The following is a 25,528-nucleotide window of genomic DNA, read 5'->3' as shown; positions in this document are numbered from 1 at the left end:
CAAGAGAAAAAATATTTAAAGCACACGGTGCAAGACACAATTATAAGACCTACGATGTTCGGTCGTCAGACGTCTGACGACCGAACACCATAGGTTGTGCTTCAATGCATAAAACAGCGTTTTCCCCCAAAAAGTACTGGAAAGCCCATGCATTTCGAAGGTCACTTTGAAAATTAATATCTCGAAACTGGTTCAGTCCTGAGAATTCGTTCCAAGTGGGTACGCCTTGCGAACTCAGCGGCTATAATTCGTAGACTGAAAGATGTGCCGTAAAATAAATAATTAAAAAGTTAATTACGTAATTATGTTAATTATTCACTTAGGCATTTTGATTTCTCGTGGAAGTAATGGCCACCTCATTAGATCAAGGGTTATAATTGTGCTATCTGCCACAGGCAATTTTTAAAGATTTGGTGCAGCTAAAATGAAACTCCCTGTATATTGTTTATAGTGTCGTTTTAACGTTGAACTTCATGCCCGTTCATTTCGAAGACAGTTTCGATTTAGCAAGCCCTGACATGACGAACCCACGAATCTCGTATGAAAGCAGGTGTAACTAACTGCAAACGCCGGTGCCATGAAAACCTTTAATTGCTGTGGCCCCCTGCATTACAGCAGAGGAGAACATAGGCTGCCCAGACAGGAAGACGTACTGTGGAGGCGACCGGACATGCTGTCCAGACGACGAGACAGGCCGTCACTATTGGTGCTGTCCCTATGCGCAAGCCGTTTGCTGCAGCGACCACCGAACCTGCTGTGCTCAGGGACACCGCTGCAATGCCAACGCGACCCCGTCATGCATTAAGGACGACATCAGCTACAGCGTAGCCGCAGTAAATGGCGTGCACAAATCCACTGCTGCTCAAGAGATCGCCACCTATGCCAACGGTAAGCCTACCAGATGACCGAGGGAGCCGGAGCGAGTGTGAAAACCTCACGACGCCCTCCAATCACGTGACTACATTGCGCGTCATGGCGTAACGATACAGTAGAAACGAAACCGAAACTGGCTCTAGAAAAGTTATTACCGTATAGACTCGCGTAAGGGCCGCACTTTTTATTCACAATTTTGACGATGTGCGGCACTTGCACGGCACCAAACATTTTGGTCACAATGGTGGCGGCTCAGCCGGCGACTTTTGTACACCCCGGATCTTGCGCACACCCTGGCTCTAGCCATAGAGTAGCGACACGGGGAAGTACGAACAACGCGAAAATTCTCCGATGCGCGGTCGCGGCATTCGAGCACCGAACGCGAGTGCGTCTCCGTTTGAACTTTTTTTTTTCCCCTCAAATTGTGGCCTGCCAAGACGGGGGTGCGGCCCTTACATTTGTGCGGCCCTTACACGAGTCTGTACGGCATATTAAATTATTTAGGATGCTGTGAGGCTTGCAAATATTTTTTTTCTACGAATTAGAAGTCCAAGACTTTCATTTAAGGAAGCAAATAATGAGTCCGAAATATCATGTCAGTACTCCTTCAACTGGAAGCTTTAGATCCCATCTCAAGTTTCTAGAGTCAACGTTTCGACATGAATCTTGTCGAAACATTCGCTCCAGAAACATTCGAACATAAATATCGCACATCATGTCGGAAAGAGCCAAAAAGCCATTATGTTTCTTGACGGATATTCTGCCCTGCTACAGTGCTATGGTTACAGCACGTGAACGGCGACACAGATATGATACATATAAGAATGGTAAATACAAGCATGAATGTGGGTTACACATTGACAAACGAAGCAAACATTCATGTGTATTTGAACAAATAGTTCTACCATGTCGACGACTTCAACGTCTCCATCTTCGTGTTAACCTCTGTGTAGTTCGGACTTCAAATTATGCTTGGCGTTTGCAGTGTCTCGTGAAACTTCTGTGTCGTGCGACTAGCGATGGCTTAGGAGATCAGGCTACAAGCGCCAACGAATCTCGGTGTCCATGGTTTAATCCAAGGTACATGTACACATTGATTGAAAATTAATATGCAGAAGACAAATATAATGTTAAATAGCCTGACAAGGGAACAAGAATTCAGGATCTCCAGTAAACCTCTAGAGTCTGTAAAGGAGTATGTGTATCTAGGTCAATTACTCACACGGGACCCTGATCATGAGAAGGAAATTCACAGAAGGATAAAATTGGGTTGGAGTGCATACGGAAGGCATTGCCAAATCCTGACTGAGAGCTTACCACTGTCGTTGAAAAGAAAAGTGTACAATCATTGCATTCTATCGGTGCTAACATATTGCGCAGAAACTTGGAGGTTAACAAAGCAGCTTGAGAACAAGTTAAAGGCCGCACAAAGAGCGATGGAACGAAAAATGTTAGGCCTAATGTTAAGAGACAGTAAGAGAGCGGTGGGGATCAGAGAGCAAACGGGGATCGCTGATATTCTAATTGACATTAAGAGGGAAAAAATGGAGCTGGACAGGCCATGTAATGCGTACGATGGATAAGGTGGACCATTAGAGTTACAGAGTGCATATCAAGAGAAGGGAAGCGCAGTCGAGGAAGGCAGAAAACTAGGTGGGGTGATGAAGTTAGGAAATTTGCAGGTGCAAGTTGGAATCATCTAGCGCAAGACAGGGGTAATTGGAGATCGCAGGGAGAGGCCTTCGTCCTGCAGTGGTCATAAATATAGGCTGATGATGATGTGTGCGCATGGTAGCGAAGGTGCCATAGAAGCCCATACGTCCTGCAATGGCGGCTTGTGGAGGCGCGGTAATGCCATCTACTTTTCGCGGGGCCAACTTCTCGGCGGAAAAAAAAATCAACATTTGCCGTTCGAGGCTTGTAGCGCCAAGTAGTCTACTGCGCCAGCTCACATCACATCACTATAACATCGCATACACTGAGCACACAATACAAATTAAGCGTAGTAAATGAACATTCGCCACAACATCGCGTCGCTATCTAACGTGAATACTCCCATCCATATTTATAGACCTCATTCTATAACGGCACACATTACACTGGTGAGCCTTGAGAGTTTTGCATGAATTCAGAGCAATAAGTTCACCCAGGTTTTGAACGAAGTAGCATATGCATGTGTCATTAGTACCAACACAAAGCTGTTAATCGGTGTTAAGATAAAATCAACATTACATTGAAATGATTCACAAAAAACGACACTTTAACCTTCACTAACACAGCACGCGTGTCACCTGCAGTTTTTTTTCTCCGGTACTGAAGACATAGCTAAAACATAACATTTGGTGAAAAGGTAGTACAGAACTAAAGTTATTGATCAAATCTCATAAGGTTAACGCTATATTTCTAGCCATTACTTTTTATGGCTACGCATAAGAGTTTTGACGACATTACACTGTTAAATACGGTAATACAATCTCGGCATATCTCAGCACGCATCGCCACGAGCAAACTTCAGAAAGCCTGCACAGTTTCGAATTCATAATTATTCGTGGATCAAAGCAAAATGCCTGTGACTTCACATTTTCCTATTCTAATGGATTGTCGGTACTTTTTCAAATGTTTCCATTGGAGACGTATTGGATGCATAATTTTCAACAACTAGCGTTTTGCCCGGCGAGATGTAGTCGCGCTTCAATCGGACGACCATAATTGATGTCGCTGCTTGAAACCGTATTTCAGCCTCGCCTCCTCGACCATGTGAACTGACCTCGGTTTAATCGATCAAAATTTTACTTTCTATTGGAAGTTGTACGTATAGTGCTTGCACTTGTTCGTATTTTAGGCTATGGTGTGCCATACGTTGAATATAACGCAAAAAAAAAAAACGAAAGAAAGAAAAGGCAGGTATGAAAAGACAGGTATGCGGCGAAACACAGTGGGCAACCGTGGAGGAAAAAAAAAAAAAGGACTAGGAGTGATTATGATGTCAGGCGGCTAGTGTCGTCAAGCCAACGTCATATGACGCCACTTTTCGGGTCTTGTCTGCGCGTTGGCTCTTGGGAAATAGGCCCTTTAAGGTTTCCGGACTTTTCAAGACATCTTTTCTTTATGTGAGGTAGATTTTAGTGACGCCCTCGTTATTATCGGTCCTCGCTGGAGTGTACTAGCCACAGAGCTTCCTCCAATTACTGGAGGGAACTCTGGCACTGCGATCCTTCAGCCACCACGGGAATGATGGGTAGCACACGTGGATTTGTCTGATCTTCGTGCTTGTGGATTCAGACGCTCCTGCGGCTTCGTTTATTACGCTTCATCTGGGCCTAAATTAGACTAAATTTCAAACCAATTTATATCTTTTTACGCTGCAGAAGGTAATAAGACTCTGCAAGCACGCATAATCGATGCTAATTCCAGTGGTTCCGCTTGTCCATGCGTCCGTTGCGTAATAGTTTCAATACCGGGCTTCTGTGCTAGAGGTCCTGCGTTCGAATCCTGCCGTAGGACAATTTTAATAATGCTTATTTAACTATTTATAACGCAGTACTTTCTTAAAGATCACCACTGTGCAAAGTCAGGAAGCCATTTAAAGCCAGAAGGACGAAGTTTAGGCAAATCCATGTTACTACCCATCATTCTCATGGTGGATGAACGGCCTTGCTTGCAGCTTCCGTGGGCCTTAGAGCCACAGTTCCCTCTGGTAATTGTTCTCTCAGCACGCTCGGCGGCTAGAAATTACCATGAGCCTATCACGTGGTTAGGGCCTATTTCCCATGAGCCTTTCCTTTGGTTTTTTTTTGTTTTTGTTTAATGACAAGGCTTCAAATTTGTCACGTGACGCTCTCCCTTAGTCTTCTTTTAACAGCGGAGCTGTTTAAGGTAGAGGTTGATCCCTACGGAGCGATGGTGTTCGCAGTTTCGAGCCAAGAGGAGACCGTGTGAAATGAGGAAAGGAGGTGCAGAGAGAGAAAGAAAGACAGACAGACAGAGAGCGAGAGAAATAAAGATATAAATAAAACAATAAACTTTCTTGGCGAGGCGGGATTCGAACCCGGGTACCCACGGTCAGAAGGCGAGCGTCATAACCACTAAGCTATACACTTTCTTTTTCTTTTTTTCCCCTTTGTGATGAAGATGTGATGTCAATGTTGGATGCTTTAACGGAGAAAAAACGAGTGTGATCTGTGATCACAAACACCTATTTGGGCTTGTAGCCGAACTGGAAAAAAAAAAAAAAACTAGGCTATACACCCACGCTTGCAGAACATGCATTTATGGGAACCGTTTTATTGCGTTGTACCGACGATTGTAACACAACTTACTATGGACGAGAGAAAGAGAAAATGAGAGCGAGAGAGAGACACACACAGAGAGAGGAAAAGAAAGGGAGAGAAAGAGAAACACAGAGATATAGAGAAAGAGAGAGAAAGAAAGAGAGAGAGGCGGGATTTGAACCACGGTATTCACGGTCCGAAGGCGAGCGTCATACCAGCAACGCTATACACCCACGCTTGCAGAGCTCCGCTATTTCATCAGATTTCACAAGCGTGGAACTAAATTTTTTTTCTTCGTCGCGTAGGCAACAGCTACCATTCGTCAAGTGCATGATAGATGCCGCTGGAAACGCAGAGCATATAAATCCCCTGCTTTAGCACGTAGAAAAAGATTAGAAACCTTCACACCTGCTCCTTAGAACACGTCACCATGCAATGAGGCCGTCTTTTTTTTTTTTTTTTCTTCGTACTCGTTCACTCACTTGCTTTTGCATAGAAGACGTCTTCTGCCCCGGCTTCAAGAGCTACTGCACTCGAGACCAGACTTGCTGCCCCGACGCGACCGGCGTCCATTACAACTGCTGCGAATACTCGGAAGCCACTTGCTGCGCTGACCACAAGCACTGCTGTCCCAAGGGTCACCGTTGTGACGTGAGCGCCACAGTCAAGTGCGTTCAGCACAGCAGCGGCTACAGTGTAGCCGTGGTTGAAAGCGTCAAACATAACGTGACTGCTCCACAACACATCGAACCCTTCGTGAATGGTGAGCATCCCTCCAGTGCCAACGAGCTAATGCGCAAACCAATTTAGAGGCTTGATAGCAAGACAAGGGGGTTTACCGAAAGATTGATTCTTAAATTGATCACCATGTGAGCATACAATGGAAAGGCTCAGCCCTCACTTGTATGGGATTTGTAGGCGCTGGTCTCGATATACAGGGTGATCGTTTCACGAGATTACACAGCACTACACAAGCAAGCGTCGGCTGTACCAACCTCCACCGGCATCTTTCACTCGGGAGGAGGCGGTCGCACTTTGTCAAATGCAGACCCACACATTTCCCAGTCTCCACTTCCTGCACATCCTATACCCCACGCGCTACCCATACGCGTGTCCAGGATGTGGCGTTTCCCCCACGACCTTCCATGTTACAGTACAATGCACCGCTCCTTGCCTCCCCTCCCTTTCCAGTATCCTTATTGCATCCCGCACCACAGAGCAGGGGGAAGGCGTCCTTCGCGACGGCACCCCCCGAGGTCCGCCGGGCACGGGCCATCGCCGAAAACGTCGTAGGAGCCCCGGACTAAGGGCCCCTTCCCAATTTTCCTTTACCTGTAAATAAAAATGTTTTCATCATCATTTTTAAGTTATATGGAATGTTTAAAACTCGCCTGTGGCAGATAGCATAATTCTTGTTCTTGAGCTGGAATATTCTAAGAAGCGGAGCTTATATATATATATATATATATATATATATATATATATATATATACTAGCACGAGAAATCAAAACACATTCAAATAGTTACTAAAAATTCACTAATTAATTTCTTAATTACTTTACAGCCGGTCTTGACGCAGTCTGTCCCAGCAGTTGTCCATTGGTCTTAGACTGGGCAGCAGTCTCTTCCGCGGCATAACCGCAACCATCATTACTTCTGGTACGTCACCGATAACTGCCGCCTTCGTGCGCCCCCGCAGGCTCAGATCGGCGTGTGAACCAGAACTGCTATGCCGGTTCTTGTTGTTCGTTCTCGTAACTAGTGGCTGTACGTACAAAGGATATTCGGGTTCACAGTTAGGATCTCTTGGGTATGAACAGTCGAACACCACCGTAGGTCGCGTTTCCAGGAATCCACTTCTTCCGCATCGCGTTAACATAAACGCCGTTCGCTTGGAGGTGATGAACCCAGCAGATGGCCTGCAGACCGCCGGATGGCGAACGCATTTTTCGTGGCCAGGCACGCTTTGCCTCTCTGAAACACAAGCACCAAGCCGAAAGAATGCGCAAGTACGGTGCGTGGCAAGTAGTCTGGCTATTCCGCAAGTTGAGCCGCCGACTCTGGTTGCAGCCGCCCCGCCGGCGCCAGCCCGATCGTTCTTCAGTCCTCCGAGCACTGTCTACGTCGGCCTATTGTTCCCGTTGGGGCGCCAGCTCGTTCGGCGTGTTGCGTCGGGCTTGACACCCTTGCTGCCAAGTATTAGCGTCGTTTTATCGTTATTGTTGAGATCGACTGTGATAACGCTCTGGGCATAAAGAAACAACACAGGGCCGGGAAAGTGTCTTGATTGCGTCCTATCAGATGGCGCCACAGCATTAGCGTCGGAGATGGGAATGCTCTAAATATCCAATTCTTCACTGTACCATTCTACGCTCTTGCACAGTAGGTCGTGACGGTATGCCAAAGATGTTGATATCTCGCATCAGAACCGCGATTCCGCGGAAAGGCAGAGCATGCGCAGAGGGCCTGACGTATCACGTATCACGCAAAGGTAAAACTTTCTTGACGCGAAGTTGCAAGATCAGTCGAAGGGCGCCGCTGGCATCCATTTTCCTCTAGCGTATTCAGCAACTAAACTTTCTTCAATGCGAGTGCATATAATATATGCTGAATATAAGTGTAGCTTAGAGCTCAGCAATGTTTTAGCATTAGGGGTACTCGAACGTTCCAAATCGAATCGAGTACTGCTCGAAAAATAATCTTTGAATATAGAATCAAACAGCGATTGCTTTCTAATTTCTAAACAAAACGTCATATAAATTTTGTGTGGAGCCAACACGCTAAAATTGAGGCCTACAAACATTACTTGACATATGCATGGAATGCCGTTCACATCAGGACGTCCGGTCAACTGCAGAGCTTGTGAGAAATAACCGTTTTATGCTGTCGCCTCTCCGACAGCAAAGTCATTCTGAACAGTCCTCACGTGCGTCGATCTCCTTCGCTCGAGACTACAATAAGTATTGGTATCCCTTTATTCGAACAGAAACGAATATTCGACAACATCGAATTAGCCTCGAATACGAATCGAATTTAGGGAACTATTCCATTCGTATTAGAAATTTCGAATATTCGCACACTGTTATCGAGAATACGCTTCTTCTTTCTGGGGTTTTACGTGCCAAAACCAGTTCTGATTATAAGGCACGTCGTAGTGAAGGGCTCCGGATTAATTTTGACCACCTGGGGTTCTTTAACGTGCACTACAACGCAAGCACACAGGCGTTCTTGCATTTCGCCTCCATCGAAATGCGGCCGCCGCAGCCGGGATATCAAGAATACGGTTTATAAGTCTGAATCATTTAGTTGTGAATCGGGTGAATGGCAATTTTCCCTTACATGAGCCTTCATCCACCTTGTGGTACTCTGCAGAGTTGATTCACTATATTCTGCGTCCCTGTGCTTCAAGTTGTCGGTTAATTCGGCATCGCGCTGCAATCTGCTTGCCTCCTGGTTAGCTCAGATGGTAGAGCGACCGCCCCGGAAATGCGCTGGTTCCGAGTTCAACCGCCGGACCAGCACGAATTCTTCAACTGAGAAACTCATATATATATATATATATATATATATATATATATATATATTGAGTGTGCCTCAACAGCCAGTGACCTAAACGAGCACACACAAAGTCAAATACAAGCACCATGACATGAACCAGATACATTACAGAAAAAAAGAAAATATAGAAAATAAAACACCACCTAAAAAGAGCGATGAAAGACAGCAGTTTAGGAAAATATTTCCGTGCTATGAAAGCATGAATTATAAGTGATCTGCAAACGAGTCATGGGGCAAATGGCACGCATCTAGGATAAAATGTATCAGAACATTTGGTGCCTTTCGCATGGGGCACGCGAAATCGCAGTGACATCAATAACTGGTCACAATCTATGGAGCCACGCACAACTTTATAAAGAAACTGCATGTCCCGCACAAGTCGCCTGTCATAAAGAGTAGACATACTAAGATCTGCTAGGAGAGAATCATAGTTATATTTCGACGACGTTGACCAATATATCTATCATAACGGATGCCTACGAACTTAGGCTGAACACTTTCGATTCGGTTGGAATAGCCGACGCAGACCCTATTCCAGGCTACCAACGCGAACAAGGAGGTGGTCTCACGAGAGCACAGTACAGAGCGCGCAGACACTCGTATCGACGAAATTTTTTTCTTAACCTAGAAATAACACCAGTATGTCTCAATGCGCAACAATACAATTGAAGATACATGTAACCGGAAATCGAGCCTTGAGTCAACAATAACACCAAGGTCTCGTACACGGGCAGCACGAGATATTTTTCCGCCAAGAAGAGTACAATCAAACATGAATGTGTCGTTTTTTTCTAGTAAGAGACAAAACATAAGTTTTCTTATTGTTCAATTTAAGCCTATTTATCAAACACCATTTCTCAATGTTGCCAATGTCAGCTTGCAAACGGCGGTAGTCCTGTTCTCAACCTTACGGAATAATTGTAAATCATCTGCAAACAACAAAACCCTCGAGTTCATGACATGTAGCGGCAAATGATTGATAAAAGCTAGAAACAACAACGGCCCAAGGTTAGCGCCTTGAGGTACTCCCACGGTGATACAAATTCGTCGGACACACTGCCAGAAGATTTATATGGGTTTACTTTGTAGCTTCGTGCTTTGCAGTCTTGTGGATGACATTGCTTTAGAGCACAGCTGTTAGGCGACCATTGCTGCGGCGAGCGTTTGCGTAACCGAGCGAACGAGCAGATCAAAAGATGAAGGCGATTGCGGAGCGCAGCGTGAGAGGAAAAGCGTAGTGCCACGCAGGACGGGCGATGACCGCTACGAAATGGCGCCAGAGGAGCGCATCCGCGGCAGCGGCGGTCGAGCGGAAAAAAAAAAAAAGGAACCAGAAAGCTCGCCTTCTCGCATAGCGTTCGCCGCAAGCGCTTCGCAGTAAAGAGTACGGTTGCACAAGCTGCAGTTGCGGGGAAGCGGCAACTGTGTGGCCGGTCTGTAGTATTGTACAGTATAACGCCGCGCGTCGTGGCGCTGCTGATGACTCAATATATCGCGAAATGAAAACACGCATTGAGCTGCGCTCAAGTTTTGCATAATGGAGTGTCGTAATCGTCCGTTAGCTTTTTCCGTTTCATAAACTTTCCTCCACCTTGGCTTCCGCTGAACTGATTTGCCAAGTCCTTTAGTCAGTGTTTTAGCGTAATATGTTTTGCGCTTTCGTTACCTTCGCGATTGGAATTTTGCCTCTGTGACGCGCTTGCGCAATCCAGCATTCATTACACGTCTTTTTACAGCGTAAGCTGTTATGGGCTAATTCCAATTGCCGTTTTGGTTCGCCATGGTGTCCGCCGCCGCCGCCGTTGGGAACAGTAACCGCTATCGCCGGAAATGCGAAGAAAGTACCCGGTTCCCGCCGCGATCGAACCCGCGCCCGCTACGTGGGAGCCAGATACTCTACCACTGAGCCACGCAAGCGCTTGCTATCGGGCCGCGGAAAAATGCGCTATAGATGCTCCCCAGGCACGCGCACAGGCGGAGACGACCCGAGCGTCCGCCAGTATGGTGACGCCATCTAGGTAAGGCGCCTGCAAACGCAGCGTGCGCAGGAGCAGACGACAAGATGCGATTCAGACGAGGCGCGCAATAAAAAAAAAAGAAAAATGTGATCCCCAGCCTGATGATGATGATGATTTATTGGCATCCCCTTTGAAACGGGGTGGCGACAAATGGTCACCTAGCCTGCTTGATTTAATCAGGTATACTACACATGTTCTTTATCTAGCATTTTTGTATACCTCTCATTATCTTTCTTTTTCAAAAATTTAGCTTGTACCGCTGCCTATGATTTTAAGAGATCAGGTCGTATCCATCTTTTCCCTGCTTTTTTTCCACCAGTACTCTAATCGTCTCTTGCTGATCTCTACGGCTGATCTGTTTATGTTTCCTTCCACTTTAAACCCAAGCGCTTCTGGGAGTTGCACGTTACCTACGGTTCTCGCTGGGTGGATCCCGTCGCATTCCATTAGGATGTGCTGAGTGGTCTCTGGATCTTTACTGCAGCATACACATGTCTCATCTAGTTCCGAATATTTGTTCCGATATGTTTTCGTCCTTAGGCAACCGGCTCGAGCCTCAAATAGCAAGGCACTGCCCTTTGTGTTATCGTACAGATTTTCCCTTCTAATTTCTTTCTTCTCATTCTTGTAAATCTCCATTGTCCTTTTCGTTTCCATTCTTTGCATCCAATTCACGGTCTCTATTTCTCTCACTTTCTTTCTGATGACCCCTGGTTGTCTATTTGCAGTTTCGATTATCCTGTACTTGGTTGCCAACTTCCTTGACCTCTTCCTCCATTCTGTGTCCACGCTTTTCATGTAGAGATACTTGTGCACTTTAGCCGCCCATTTAGTTTCATCCATGTTCCTGAGCCTTTCTTCAAAACTAATTTTGCTTTGTGCTTCTCTGACTTCAAAAGAGGCCCAACCCATGTCTCCATGCACTGCCTCATTTGTCGTATTACCGTGTGCTCCCAAAGCCAACCGGCCTACCGATCTTTGGTTAACTTCCAAACCCGCCAATATATCCGATTTTAAGCATATAATGGCCTCCGCCAGTATGGTGGCGCCATCTAGTTAAGGGCCTGCAAACGCAGCGTGCGCAGGCGCAGACGACGAGATGCGATTCACACGAGGCGCGCATTCAATGCGATTCCTATGTGAGATGTGCGCCACGTATACTGGATAAATCTTCGGTACACGTTATGGCGTCTCCTCGCAAGGCACGAACCGATGCTGCAGAAGCGAATCGTAGAGCTACGTGCGTGGCTACAACCAGGCATCATCGGGCTCAGCAGACTGCTCTGCACAGAACATTAGAAACCGCAGCTCGTCGTCGACGCCGGGCGGACAGTTCAGATCGTTCTCGCCAAAACGAGGCGAACAGACTTTGTCGCGAAGACCCTGGTGTGCGTAGTGCCGAAATTGGAGCTACTCTTGAGCCGCTCCACCAGCTTACGCTGTGACTGTGCTGCGTGTGCTGCGCAGTCCTGTGACTTTCTTGTTCTACCTTGCAGGCGCATGCCCCGATCACACTACTTGTCCAGGATCGATGACTTGCTGCAAAAGTGCCTCCGGCACGTACTTGTGCTGCCCGTACAGTAAGGCGACTTGCTGCCCCTTCAGAGACCAGTGCTGTCCGCAAGGCTTCGAATGCGACGCAGTTCAAAAGAGATGCGTGCGAAAGGTCAAGTTACTCGTGGCACCGATGCTGGACGCGGTCACCATCGCGACGGCTCCGTAGATTGGTCGTGTCGCCTCAGCCTCAAGAACAAGTGACGGTTTATAATAAAAAAAATAACGACCGGCCTCGTGCAAGCTCGACGGAAGTGTCCTTACACTTTCGTGCACTGAATGAATTAATGTCAATAAATTTCTTCTCCGAAATTAAGACATGACTTGCTGTTTGTTTTTTAACACGAAAGTGTTTTATGCGGGGTTTCACGACTGATTTCCGCCAACGGATGTAACGGATGTGACGTCGGCTCCAGCGCCGCCATGTAGGAGCGGTGAAGCGAAGTACTGCATCGTGACACTAACGAACGCCGACAGGGAGCGCTTCGGACCTCTAGCAGGACCTATAGCAGAGAAACACAGGACCTCTAGCAGAGCAACCCGATATTGAAACCATTACACCACGGACGCATAAATAAAAAATTGGGGTAGCTTGCACTAGTGGCGCAAGGTTAAAGATACAGCGGAGCTGATCGGTTCCTAGCTGGTCCTGGCTATACGAAGTGATGCTAAGTTATACGAAGTGTATAAGTATTTCCTCGTGGTCCGTGGGTTTGGGGAACGCTTCGCGAAGCACTTGCAGTCCGAGCACTCGTAGGGGAAGTGGGGCGAAAGCTATGCACAGTGTACGGGCGGCGCGCAGCAGACAAGCCGGGATGACGTCACGGCGCATGCGCAGTAGCGCGCCGGCGGCGGTGGGAGCTCGGCCGAGCCGCCGCCAGAGGCCCCTGCTGCAGTCACGGACACTAGGGTGCCTCGATGCCCAGCGTCGAGGCACCCTAACGGACACCGCGAGTGTTCGGCGCTAATGCGGGGAAACGGAGAAACGCGGATGGCGTCGGCAGCACCTCTTCGCGTTGCCTCGTTGGTGCTGCTACAATTTGTTTCTCTCTCGCTCTCATTTTCTCTTTCTCTCACCCGAGCATAGGGCGCGACGCTCCGCGAGGTGGTTGCTAGGCAACGCAGTGGCAGGCGGCACACATTACGGCCGGCTAAGACAGCTCCACTGTAAACAAAAAAAAAAAAAAAAAAAAAAAAAAAACGCCACGGACACAAGCATCGACAAGCGACATAAGACGTCCTTATGAATTTATCGCGGGCAAGCCAGTGCATTGAGACGCTTGGCGCGTTTCGATTTGACCACCTCGACAAGCCGAACCGTTGTAATTAGTAGCGATTGTGCGCGATCGCAGCGTGTTCTGCACTTGGAAAGGTATAGATTGCTCTGAAGTTTACAGCGATAAAGGTATATGAAGCGCGATAAACAAAGCCACAATAACGTCTAAATACACAACCACGAAGATCAGACAAATGCATGCACTTCTGTGGCCTCGTGTAGGCAGTTAGCGTCGGATTAGCCTTTGGCGCCTCGTCGCCTACGGATTGCGGATTCCACGTGCAACAGCAGTGCATCGCCTACTGCTTCGCTTGCGATGGCACCACCTAAGACAACTGCTGCTCTAACAGGCGTAGAAAAGCAGCGACGTCGCCGGGCGAATCTCGCTTTGCTCCGGTGAAAGACACGCCAGCGTGAAGCAGAATGCCTTCACGCGTTTGCTTCGCACGGTGCGATCTCTGCCACATACCTCGAAGACTCGGGACTTATGCCTGGCAATGTTTGGCGTCCGACAGCTCCTCTCAGCACAATATATTCTCCTACCGCTCAAGGAAGACCTCTTGGACTACCTGGAACGCCACAAAAAGTTATCTATTTTAGCAATAGACGTAAAAGGAGCCTTCGATAATGTGAAGCATGAAGCAATCCTCCGGAATCTCCAAGACACAAATTGCAGAATCCGGACCTGTACGGACCAATACGTACAGGACTTTCTCAAAGAACGCACCGCTACGGTGAGTATCGGCAACATCCGAGGCGACAAATTCGAAATGCCCAACAAGGAACTCCACGTACAAGGGTCAGTCTTTTACCTTCGCTGTTCAATCTTGCCATGATTAGGTTCCCGCAACCACTCGATGACATCGAAGGTTTAAGCCATGCAATATACGCAGACGATATAACGTTATGGACAATAGCGTCCATAACCGGCCGACAGCAAAGTACTACCCTCCAAGAGGCAATCGATCAGATAGAATAGTACCTCTCAAGAAGCGGTCTCCAGTGCATCCCCGAAAAATCAGCGCTACTTGTAGTCAAGGAAAGGAGTCGGGTAAGACCACCAACCTACGTCGCCCCAGATCCCAACGGTTAGTAAACCCACGAGCTAACGCGTTAGCCTTTTCGTTCCCCTGTACCCCCGCGTGGCCCAGGCACCACAGTTAGAAATAAGAATTCGTGCTTGTTGTGAAAAATAGTCGAAAGGATTTGCTATCACACAGAAATGATTGTAGTTTAGATGTGCACTTCTTGAGAAGTTGGAGAAAAAATCTTGCGCTACCATTGATGCTGAAACGAAAGAGCCCTACATTGGAATCCTTAATTCTTGGCTTCGTCTGCAGTCGGAGCTGTGCTGGTGAACCTTCTTGTCATATCCGCAGCATTGAACGGCGATAACCCATTATATCTATACATAGTTTGAACATGCGTCGCTTCTGGTCCACTCCGCAAGTGCGTCCGCCATTGCTGGATACCTGCGGCCTATACACGGCTGCTTGCGCTGCTGTGTCGTTGATCCGAGGTTCCTACACGCATCGCGATCATGCCGATCTGTGCAATTTTCGGTTGCCGTGCAGCAAGTAAGACTGCCAAGAAGCTAAACCACCAAGAACCAGGCATACGTTAGGTCTTCACCGTTTACCAAAATTGACAACAGAACAGCGCAAACGCATAGTGCATGCTCTCGGAAAAAAGTAAATGCCTGTTGCCAGCCCGTGAACTCGGATAAATACAAATCATTTCCAGAGCACGAATGACTCCTTACCATACTTAAGAAGGGATTCATACAGGTGGGCCAGCGCAAGGGATGGAGACAAGAAGAGAAAAAAAAAAAAAAAAAAAACAACAGCACAAGACGACAAACACGGACGACAAACACAGAGCGAGCGTTGTGCGAGCGCCGCGTTTGCTGTCTCCGACGAATGAAAACAATGTGCGAAGTTACTGCTCGTCTAAATACATCAAGATGTTAAAGCAAAGCTTATTTGTATCAACACGTTCCTGTTCAGCTTCTGATGTTATGCCCGGAGACGCGCTAGCTAAGCATGACAGATTGCCGCAGGCATTTTTAAATGTTTGTGGCTGACTATGCTTCACAATACAAATTGTTTACTTTATGAACTGGGGGCACCTGCGAAGACCAACCCTCATGAAAAACAGCGAGAACCTCATTTAAACGTGCTTCATCACCTTGGGTTTCACAAAAGAAACATGGATGAACGCATGGATGAACCTTTGTGGCAAGCAGGACCACCTGTGAACAGCGCACCGCAAAGAATAATAAGGCAAGAAAGTTTTCACTGCTGCACGCCACTGGCGGATCCAGAGGGCGGGGGAGGGGCTGGGGGGGAGGGCCCTCCCTGAGAATTCCAGCACTGCAGCGCTGACAATATAACCATGCAGCGAGCCTCCCCCTTTCTTTCCTAGATGTCTCTATCTCATCTTTCTATTCCCTCTTTCCCGTCCCCCAGAGCAGGGCAGCCAACCAGACGCACTTCTGGTTAACATCCCTGCCTTCTCTTTCTCTCCTCCTCCTTGATGAGAGCCCTCCCATGGAGCCTGCCCTGAATCCGCCCCTGCTGCATGCGAAAGAACTTGCTTTCAGATTTATTTTCAATAAAGTTTTTACTCACTCATTTATATGCCTACCCAACGAGGAAACCTCATATGGTGATATGAAATGGTTCATATCACCATAAGCAAGTAAAAAATGCAATGGCTCATACCCCCGTAAGGCTGAGGCTACAAGCGCTCAGCAAAGTGAAGCGAACAGTGCATACAGCACCCGTACAACACAGATATCTGATACGTTTCAATAACGAACAAGCAAAACAAGCATCAACCATCAATAAGGCGTTGCATATCCCTCTCAGCAGTCGTAGTGGTGGTTTTGCATAATGACACCGCGCTGCGTGGAGTTGAGCAAGTGGCACAATGCTTACGCTTACCTAGATAACTCGTGGAGTTTCTACGTTATATATATATATATATATATATATATATATATATATATATATAAGAAAAGAGAAGACGACGTACGTTGTATTAGCACAGTGTATTTTGCAACGTTTCGGCTGGTGATATATATATATATATATATATATATATATATAAACAGGGATTACTACGTTTAAAGCTCATTCGCGGCCCCTATGCTGGTTGCGTTGCGCGTTATTCTTTGATGGACAATTAATATCGACAACCCTTTCACCGCCGGGCGAAAACCGTTGCGTAAGTCTCATTCACTGCTTCGCTGTAAGCTCGCTTAGCCTATAGGTGACTAATTGTCGTCACCCCAATTCAAAATCCACGTCATCCGCGTTCATCGTCATCGACAACAACAGCGACGACAAAAACGCTCTTCTATTTACGAGTATGTCAAGCTCGCGGCGCGTTATGCCATTCCTTACACTGATAAAAATACACTTTATTCACACAATTTGCAACGCTAGTTCATAAATCGCAAACATAAAGGACGTAGAGATCGCAATCAGCGTTATTATCAGATGGTGGGCGCAGTATAGTGACAGTTCTGTGAGCCCCACAACGCTCCTGGAGGCCACGGTATAGGACCGGACACTGTAATGGGCGTCTCGACTGCTTCATGTCGCGAAATAAATTGGGTCCCTTCACTGCATGACGCACCCGTGCTGCTGGGAGGCGCAAGAGAAGGCGGCATCGAACGCCTGCAAGTGCCTCTCCGACACACGGCAGCTGCTCGACGTCATCCTCCCGCGTACTGAACAGTCCTGACAAAATACAGAGAGACATAGAGAGAGAAAGGAAGAAAGGAAGCAGTGAAGATTGCGGCTTCAAGACCGGTTTTAAACTAACAAGCTGCACAGGTGCGAGCCGAATCCGCCAGTTTTATAATTAATGGTGGTGTACCCAAGCGATAGGTAGCACAGATGTTTATGTCAACACGCCAAGGCATTACCCCCCCCCCCCCTTTTGGTGTTAATTAATGATAAATTCATTAAGGTACAGTTAAATATGGTAACGTCAATTAAGGCATTCGAACCCACAACCTTTGGTAAAAAAAACAATAAGTGACGTATTCGAATGAGAACGTTAAGTAATTTAATAAATGTATCTTGAGCACGCAGGCATTCGCCTTCACCCTCTTTGGCGTGTGCTAAAGGGAACTGTCAATTTTTTTTTCAGTGCGTGTGCATGCTGCATAGATGGATGAACTGAATAAAATTTATGGACGTCTCATCGAAACTTGGTGGTGCCTGCTGCCAACAAGTGTTTCGAGTTTCACAACATACAATTCAGTACATACAGAAAGAAAGTTGCGTATATCACACAAGAGAAAGTCACAAATCATATCTAGGCACTTTTCTTCCCTTAATATAACAGAATGTGTTACTGTCATTCAAGTATTTCAGATGTTTGATTGTTTTTCAACGTTCTTCTTTGAAAGCATAGTACCTTGTTCTTCGACCGTCCCCTCTTTCCTAGCAGCCCCCTCCCCTCCCCCCCTCTCATTTCTTCCCCAAGCCGACAATCCGATAACTTCTGGCTTCTACACACTTTAAATAGTTTGTACCCTTTGGTGATTATCTTGTCTCACAGCAATAATCGTCTGCCTTGCTTGCGTTGGTAGTCTTCAGTGCGGCAGATTGCTGCTGTCGCAGTGAACGAGTTCAGAGTCAAAGGAATCGCTAAGCCTGCTGTCTTCTACTGGTGCGTTTAATTTCTGCCCTTAGCATGCGTGGTTCCCGTTAACCATCGAATATTAGGCATTTTATTGCACTAAAAGTTATGTTTCTTGTATTATATTTTACAGTATTGTGACATCACGCATCACCGATACCCTTCACCTAGATGACGGCTTGATCTTGATCGTGTAATCCGAGACGACACGCGAACCGATTTATGTATATGTCGTCTTCTCTCCCATTCTTCTTCAGATCGGACCGCGGTCCATGGTCCAGCACTGTCCTATAGTCCACTTCGTGCTTCTGTTTCTGCTTCCAGTCTGCTGACCATGCTCGTAGAATTGTCGTAGCTCGTTAACCGAGCGAACTGGCACAGCGGGCAATGAAAGATGGCGATAACGAAGAGAGCGCGAGGGGGAAAGCGGTAGAGGAGGGTATGGCGAAAGCGTGAGAAGAAAAATTGTGCATCCTGCGCTTGTGTAGTTCAAATCTAGCGCTAATGCAGCTCCACTAACGTGAAACCTGGGGAAGTGCGAAGCAGTGATGCCCCGGCGTTTCCCTTGCATTTACTTTGTGTTTATCTTGTTTTACCCTGAATTTATCTTGTTTTTATAGCAATCCATCATCCGTTTTGACACCTGTGCTAAGGCACAACTGGCGGGAAACCGCCACGCACATGGCGCCAAACCACCACGCACATGGAGCCAAAGCCTTTGCTGATGATAAAAACAATTTTAACGAATTTCTGTTTATTAATGCGCGTAATACTTGATTATTCCTGTCTTTTAAATTATTCTGAATCATGTTAGTTTATTTTCAACCGGTTTTCTGCACTTATTTTGACCCTGTTTTGAGCATTTGTTTTTGAGCGTGATCACGACAGATCACTCGCGACGGGCGCCGACGACAGCCCGGGCCCCTAAAGTGCTTCGCACTTAAAAGCGTAGTGCTGTGCAAGACGGCCTATGGCGACGATGGCTACGAGATGGCGCCTGGGTAGCGCGCGTCGTTAGGGTGTCTCGATGCGCTCGCTCACCTCCGCTCCGTTCTTGGGGGCGCGCGCATCGAGGCACTCACGCGTCGTCTGTTCACCAAAGCGCTGTAGGAGCGGAGGTCTTAAAAGTCCTTTAGGAGGTCTGTCCGCGGCGGCTGCTGTGAATCGCACCGACGCGTCAGCCACGCGCTGGCTCTCGCGATCTGCCGACTAGCGAGGAAGTCGCGCCACACTTCGTTCCGTTTGGAACGTGCCGCACGAGACAGATTGTCCGCGCCAGCCAACATATCGCGAAATTAAAACGCGTACAGAGCTGCGCTACAATTTCGCATTAGGGAGTATCGTAATCATCGGTGAATTTTTTTCATATCCCCCATACAATCATAGAAATAGATTGTGAGTAGCCTAGTAGGAAATATAAAAATCATTGTCCTATTGCTAGTGTAGAAACTTCTCATTAATTAATTTATTTACTTATTTATTCATTCATTTGAATATGCCTTACAGGCCCCCTTCAGGGCTTTGAGTAAGGAAGGCATTAAAAATTCGTAGTTGAGCAAGTGTGGAACAAACAAAACAAACATAAGTGACACAGATCAGCGGCACAACCAGCAAACAAAACCTATAAATAAAACACTTGGACTAAGCACGGGTAGAACCGTATTACGACATGTGTAGAACAACCATGTCAAATATAATTGTTGCTCAAATATGATCGGCAAATTAGTAAACAAGGCATATAAATAAAACACAAATAAAACACTTGAACGAGAATACGGTTACAAAGTCAAAGATTATGAAGCAAGTTTAGAAATTAGATATCCTTGATATCTAGTAATCATAACAAGCAGCATATCGAAGCATTCAATAAACGGTTGCAAAATCCGTATGCATGTGGCAAGCTTGTATGATCGGGTACAGCGAAAGGACTTATATCGAACGCATGTCAGTGAGTTGGCGCAACTGTTTCTTGGTTGATTGTTCGACGGTATACAGTTCTCGGTAAGCTTCCATTCGACGAAAGTTTTTTTTTTCCGATTCCCGAAAGTTTTCTTTTTCCGAGGCTGGTCCAAATTTCAGTAAATGCCTATAGGTCTCGCATGTTGCATCTAACATTGTATCGCGCTGTAAGAGAAACCGGCGTGACGCCAAAGAGGTTTCGTGCGGCGTACCTTGAGGCAGCCCAAGGCAAGCAGCAGCCTGAGAGCGGGATCGAGGACACCGAGCATGGGCAAACGCTTGGCCGGCTCGTTCGCCGACTCAAACGTCGACCGGACGCACGAGTACTGCCAGGAGGTTTTCCGCGAAGTCCGTCGAATTCGAAGGCCTCAGCGGAGGCGCACGGAAGCACGCTGGGCGCGTCCGGTCGCACGAATCTGCGCAGCGCACAGAAATAATCGAAGGTTCCGAAGCGACAGTCACTTGAAGGAAGTGTGCAATCATGTAGTCGACCTTGGGTAAGCGTTGCGTGTGTGCCAGTGAAAGATATGTGTGAATGCTTCAGTAACTCGGAGGTCTCGAAACATTGACCTGTTAGCGGAGAAGTTGCATCATTATGCCACCAATCTAGTGTTTGGAACGGGTATGCAAACAAGCAATTAAACAATTCATGCAAAGATTTGACACCTTTCATGAGACAGACAGACAGACAGAGACAGACAGACAGACAGACAGACAGACAGACAGACAGACAGACAGACAGACAGACAGACAGACAGACAGACAGACAGACAGAGACAGACAGACAGACAGACAGACAGACAGACAGACAGACAGACAGACAGACAGACAGACAGACAGACAGACAGACAGACAGACAGACAGAGACAGACAGACAGACAGACAGACAGACAGACAGACAGACAGACAGACAGACAGACAGACAGACAGACAGACAGACAGACAGACAGACAGACAGACAGACAGACAGACAGACAGACAGACAGACAGACAGACAGACATTTGTTATTGTGAGGCATAAATGAATAAAATAAGAGACAGACTGTAGGTTGTGCGGCACCTTCGAATCATGCTCCTGGTGACTATGTGTCCTAGCCCGCCGTAGTCGACCGCCGAGGGGCCGTCGGTCGAAAAGAGCCGACTGGTCACGAAGAGCGCGGGCACAACCACGTGGCCTTCGGGAGAGACCGACACGTCCACCTGAAGCTCGTCGACGTGTGCGTCCTCCGGCGACACCTTGCGGCTTCGCACTTCGGCCGCGCGTATCCAGTCGGCAAGGAAGGAGCTTCCGTTACCGGCAGGAATCGACGCGTAACGCGAGTCCAGCGTCTGCACCGTGTTCGCCGAGGGCGAGAATCCTACCACCGGCTGGACATCGAACTCGCGAACCCAGCGGGACGCCTTCGTCGCAAGGCACTCGGCGACGCTTCTGATGAGGCGCGAGACCCTGTCCTGGACCTCCGGCGTGACGAGGCGAAAGAACTCCACGGCGGCAGCCGGAGGTCCCAGCACCAGATAGACGCGCTTAATACACATCGCCGAGAGAGCCTCGTTATCGGTGTTCGACGCTATGAACGGGTCGACGTGCGTCGCGCATTCTTCCAGGACGTGCCAGCTCGTCCAGTGGTAGAGGTCGGCGATGGTCACTCGCTTCCAGACGACCTCCAGAACTCCGGGAATCACGGGGTCCAACTCTACGTGCGAGTCCCGCTTGTAAGGGGTCTTCTCTTCGACGGCGGCCGCGAAGGCGCCGGCGCTGACTCCACCGAAGGAGACCTCTAGGACCTTGACGAAGTAAGGAGCGCGACCGGACGTCGAGTCGTCCCGTTGGCGGGTCGCGGTGGCAACTGCGAGCGTCATGGTGTTGTGCAACGCGAGTCCCTTCTTGGCGAGCTCAGGGTTGTGATGACCGTTTACATACATCATATCCTGTGGAGGCGTGGGAAAGGAACGAAGTCTTACTATACAGCGCAAATTAATAATACGCAAAAGAGGCGTGAACGCATTTGTGAGAAAAGCCGCACGTTCCACCCTTAAAAACGGTGCATTGACAGCGATAACTACGGTATTAGAGTATTACACGAAGTAAGACTCGTAGTTCTATCGGAATTATAAATTGCAGTCAACATTCGCTGACCAACTAAACAACTGCGGTGTCACGCACGTAAGGACGAAAATTATTAGAGTTCACACGATGACCGTGAGCACTAGCCGTCACAACTCTGCCGTGACGAGGAGCGCGCGTAGTTCCCAAAGCACACGTTCTGTGCTGCCGCTCCCTTGAACATTTCGAATGTGCCGCACACGCTTACGAAAGTCGCATGTTCTCCCAAAAGTCGCACCTCGCAATCTGGCCCTTCGCCCTGACACCCGCCATAGATTACGTTGAAGCGAGCTCAGCCAGTTAAAAAAAGCGACAGCACTGAAACCGCAAGCTAGCGGTAAGGACTAAGGAAGATAGAAATAGCGTGATGAGTGTATTCAGTGTGGTATATGTACGGGCTTCTTACACACGTGACATCCAACGCACAGCACGCGGCCGCGCATGCGCTTTCGCGCCCGGGACTGCACGGCGGTGCGAACGATGCTTAAGTGTCCGTATAATTGCTATATCAATTGCACTCCATAGGCATCACCTCAACAAACTATTACCAGAATTTAAAATGCTTCCAGACACTTCTGCAATGTATATACTCACCATATCGCCCCCCTTTCCAGACACATACATCCATCCCTTAACGTAAGCAGACATGAACTAAATAAGCATATACTACCAAAAAGCCAGCAGATCCCACGCCTTGTAGGGAGCGATGTTATGCGAAGCAGTGTGCGAGCCTACCAAGTTCGCGGAACGACCATGAGAGCATCAAGACGGAGGCGGCTGTTTCATTACCTACATGCCACCTATGTCATTATCATGAGTACTCAGGAGTCCCCTTAGCTATGCCTAAGAAACCTTAAAGCGCAAGCGAAAGTTGTAGTCATGCTCATGACTACAACTTCTTCCACAAACCTTTTCCTTCACTTAGTACTCACGTCCGAACCCATCTCAGTGGCTTTTGAGAGTTATTCTTTTTTAGCTGAGTCATTGTTATTCTTGCTGAGTCAAGCTGATGAATGACTTCTACCATCATCCTTTAGTGTTTCCTTCACTTAGTGCCCACGTCCGAACCCATGCCAGTGGTTTTCGAGTGCTGATCTTTTTTCACTGGGTCATTGTCATGATCTGCATGACACGCATGTCATGAAATTTACGAGTATGTCATGACATCATTTAAGTTCGTCATACACTCTTGTCATACTATGCCAATTTTGGTACCTACCAAGTTTATAAAACAACCATGGGAGCACCAAGACGTAGGCGGCTGTTTCATGACCTACATGGCACGCATCTCATGACATTTGTCATGAACTATCACTTATGTTAGTCATACACTCTTGTCATATTAAGCCAATTTTGGTACACATACCAAGTTAACGAAACGACCATGAGAGCCCAAAGACGTAGGCGGCTAGATAGATAGATGGATAGATAGATAGACACTGTCAAAGTGGCAAATATTCGCCAAGAAATGCTTTGCACTGAAAACACGTACAGCACCACAAATATATGCAGCGCCACACGCACCCGTTTACCGATGCAAGTGCCAACAAGGCAGCAGGCCAGCAGCCATGGCTGTAACGAACGCAGCTGGTGACCCCGTATATGCAGAAGTCACCTCTATCACGGAGCCCCACTGGGCTGTACAGCATGTACAGAGGTCAACACACTTCTCTGGAGCGCGCGAACCACGTTCTCAGGACTGTGCTGGCGATATCTGAAGACGACATGCGGCACAAAATCGGCTGTATGTGAGGTTGCGTCACTGTATTTAGTTTCCATTGATTTCTCTCGACGTAGTGGTCAGGTTAAGCTTTCGTAGGCTCTGCTTTGGCCTGTGTGTTCTAGACAAGTGTGTTGACTTCTGTACTAGCTACTGCTACAGCCATGATCATCTACATATACGCCAAACGGGCTTGCAAAATACTGCAAGTGGGCTCCCTATACCAACTGATATGCAATAAATCCTTTACTGTTGCCGCAGAAAATGAACAGATGTCATTTTGGTACTTGGACACGCGGGCATATCTGGAAATAAATGGGCCGACCAGCTTGCCCGAGAAACGCTGCCACGGGCGTCGGATATCCCTAATTCTACCCAGACGCTACTACAAGCCGCGCATGTCATATCAAGGCAGTATCAAGGGGCCACACGATTGTTCCCCAAAACATGTGCAGAACACAACTGATGATGATGCGTGGGAGTCTTTGGCCAAAGGGCCAGGAATGGCCAAAGAGCGCCAACACTACGACCTGAAGGGCACAATTAGAAGACCAAGCACAAACCAACTACCAACACCTGCTAGACTTCGCCGTATACCTGGGGTTCAGCAGATTCAACCCCTCCAATATGTAAACATTGCGAACAAACACCAAGACAGAAGATATACTCTGGATGGCACTGCTATCACCACCCCACCACTTCTACCCTCAGAAACCTCCCTCCCCCCAATTAAAGATTATTTGCTAAGTTGACCGAGTCGGCACTGGCGAACGCAGCAAGCGAGAATCTGAATTGAGGGTCTCCATGATTATTGTTACGAAAACTGCAACAGTTTTCTCTCTCTCTCTCTCGAGAAAAGTGAAACCTGCCAGTATTGCACGTGTTCGAGTGAACAGCGCGCATGCCCGAAGATCGTTAGGTACGGAACAGACTAAATGTGTCGTAGAGTAAACATGCACTGGTATTGATGGTGGTTGGCGATGGCGGCGACTGAGGGATTGCTTGGGCCCGAAGTCCTAAACCAACGTCGGGCCTTCGGGAGATGCTGCAGTGAAAAGCTTTAGGTTAATGGACCTTTTCAGAAACGTGCAGCGCCACGCTTTCCCCTGGTGGCGTCTTAGGGCGAGAGGGTGCGCCGGGAAGGCACCGTCAGTGCGAATTTTACTCTTTTGTTTTCCCGAAGTTGTGACTTATCTTTCGTGGTTGTCGGTTGCGAGTTGCTAGTGTGCGTACTGTGGAACCTTAAGCAAGCATTTAAAGATTACATTACTGTCTTAATATGCCGCAGCAAATTAAGAAAGGTGGTAGGCGAAGGCTGCAGTGTACTCGGCGTGAGGTTCGACAGGCAACAACAAGAGCGTAACAAAGAAGACGTCGCGGCAAGGCGCTTATATAATTTCGCCGCATCACCGTTGTGCACTGCGGTGAAGCGTATACAATGTCTTGTTGGGAAAAGTGAGAATCACCGGATAGTCGATCTTGTACGCGAACACATCCCTGCACGCCCTAGCACCACCAATCCACGGACCGCACATGAG

General features: G+C 47.7%; 1 protein-coding gene across 2 annotated transcripts in view; it reads right to left on the bottom strand.

Moving 5' to 3' along the window:
* Window positions 1-25,528, bottom strand: part of LOC119450991 (F-box/LRR-repeat protein 12) — a 462,769-nt gene that overhangs the window by 19,873 nt on the left and 417,368 nt on the right. Inside the window, exon 2 of one of the 2 annotated variants that reach the window (XM_049666760.1) lies at window positions 20,379-20,582. The exons of the other annotated variant lie outside the window; for it this stretch is intronic. Coding sequence (XP_049522717.1) covers window positions 20,379-20,435 — 57 coding nt within the window. The 5' untranslated portion in view covers window positions 20,436-20,582. The remainder of the gene's footprint in view (window positions 1-20,378; window positions 20,583-25,528) is intronic. 2 annotated transcript variants of the gene reach the window in all.

This window comes from Dermacentor silvarum, chromosome 4 (assembly GCF_013339745.2).
Source record: "Dermacentor silvarum isolate Dsil-2018 chromosome 4, BIME_Dsil_1.4, whole genome shotgun sequence".
Classification (NCBI taxonomy): Eukaryota; Metazoa; Arthropoda; class Arachnida; order Ixodida; family Ixodidae; genus Dermacentor; species Dermacentor silvarum.
This window is presented reverse-complemented; position numbering and strand designations above follow the sequence as displayed.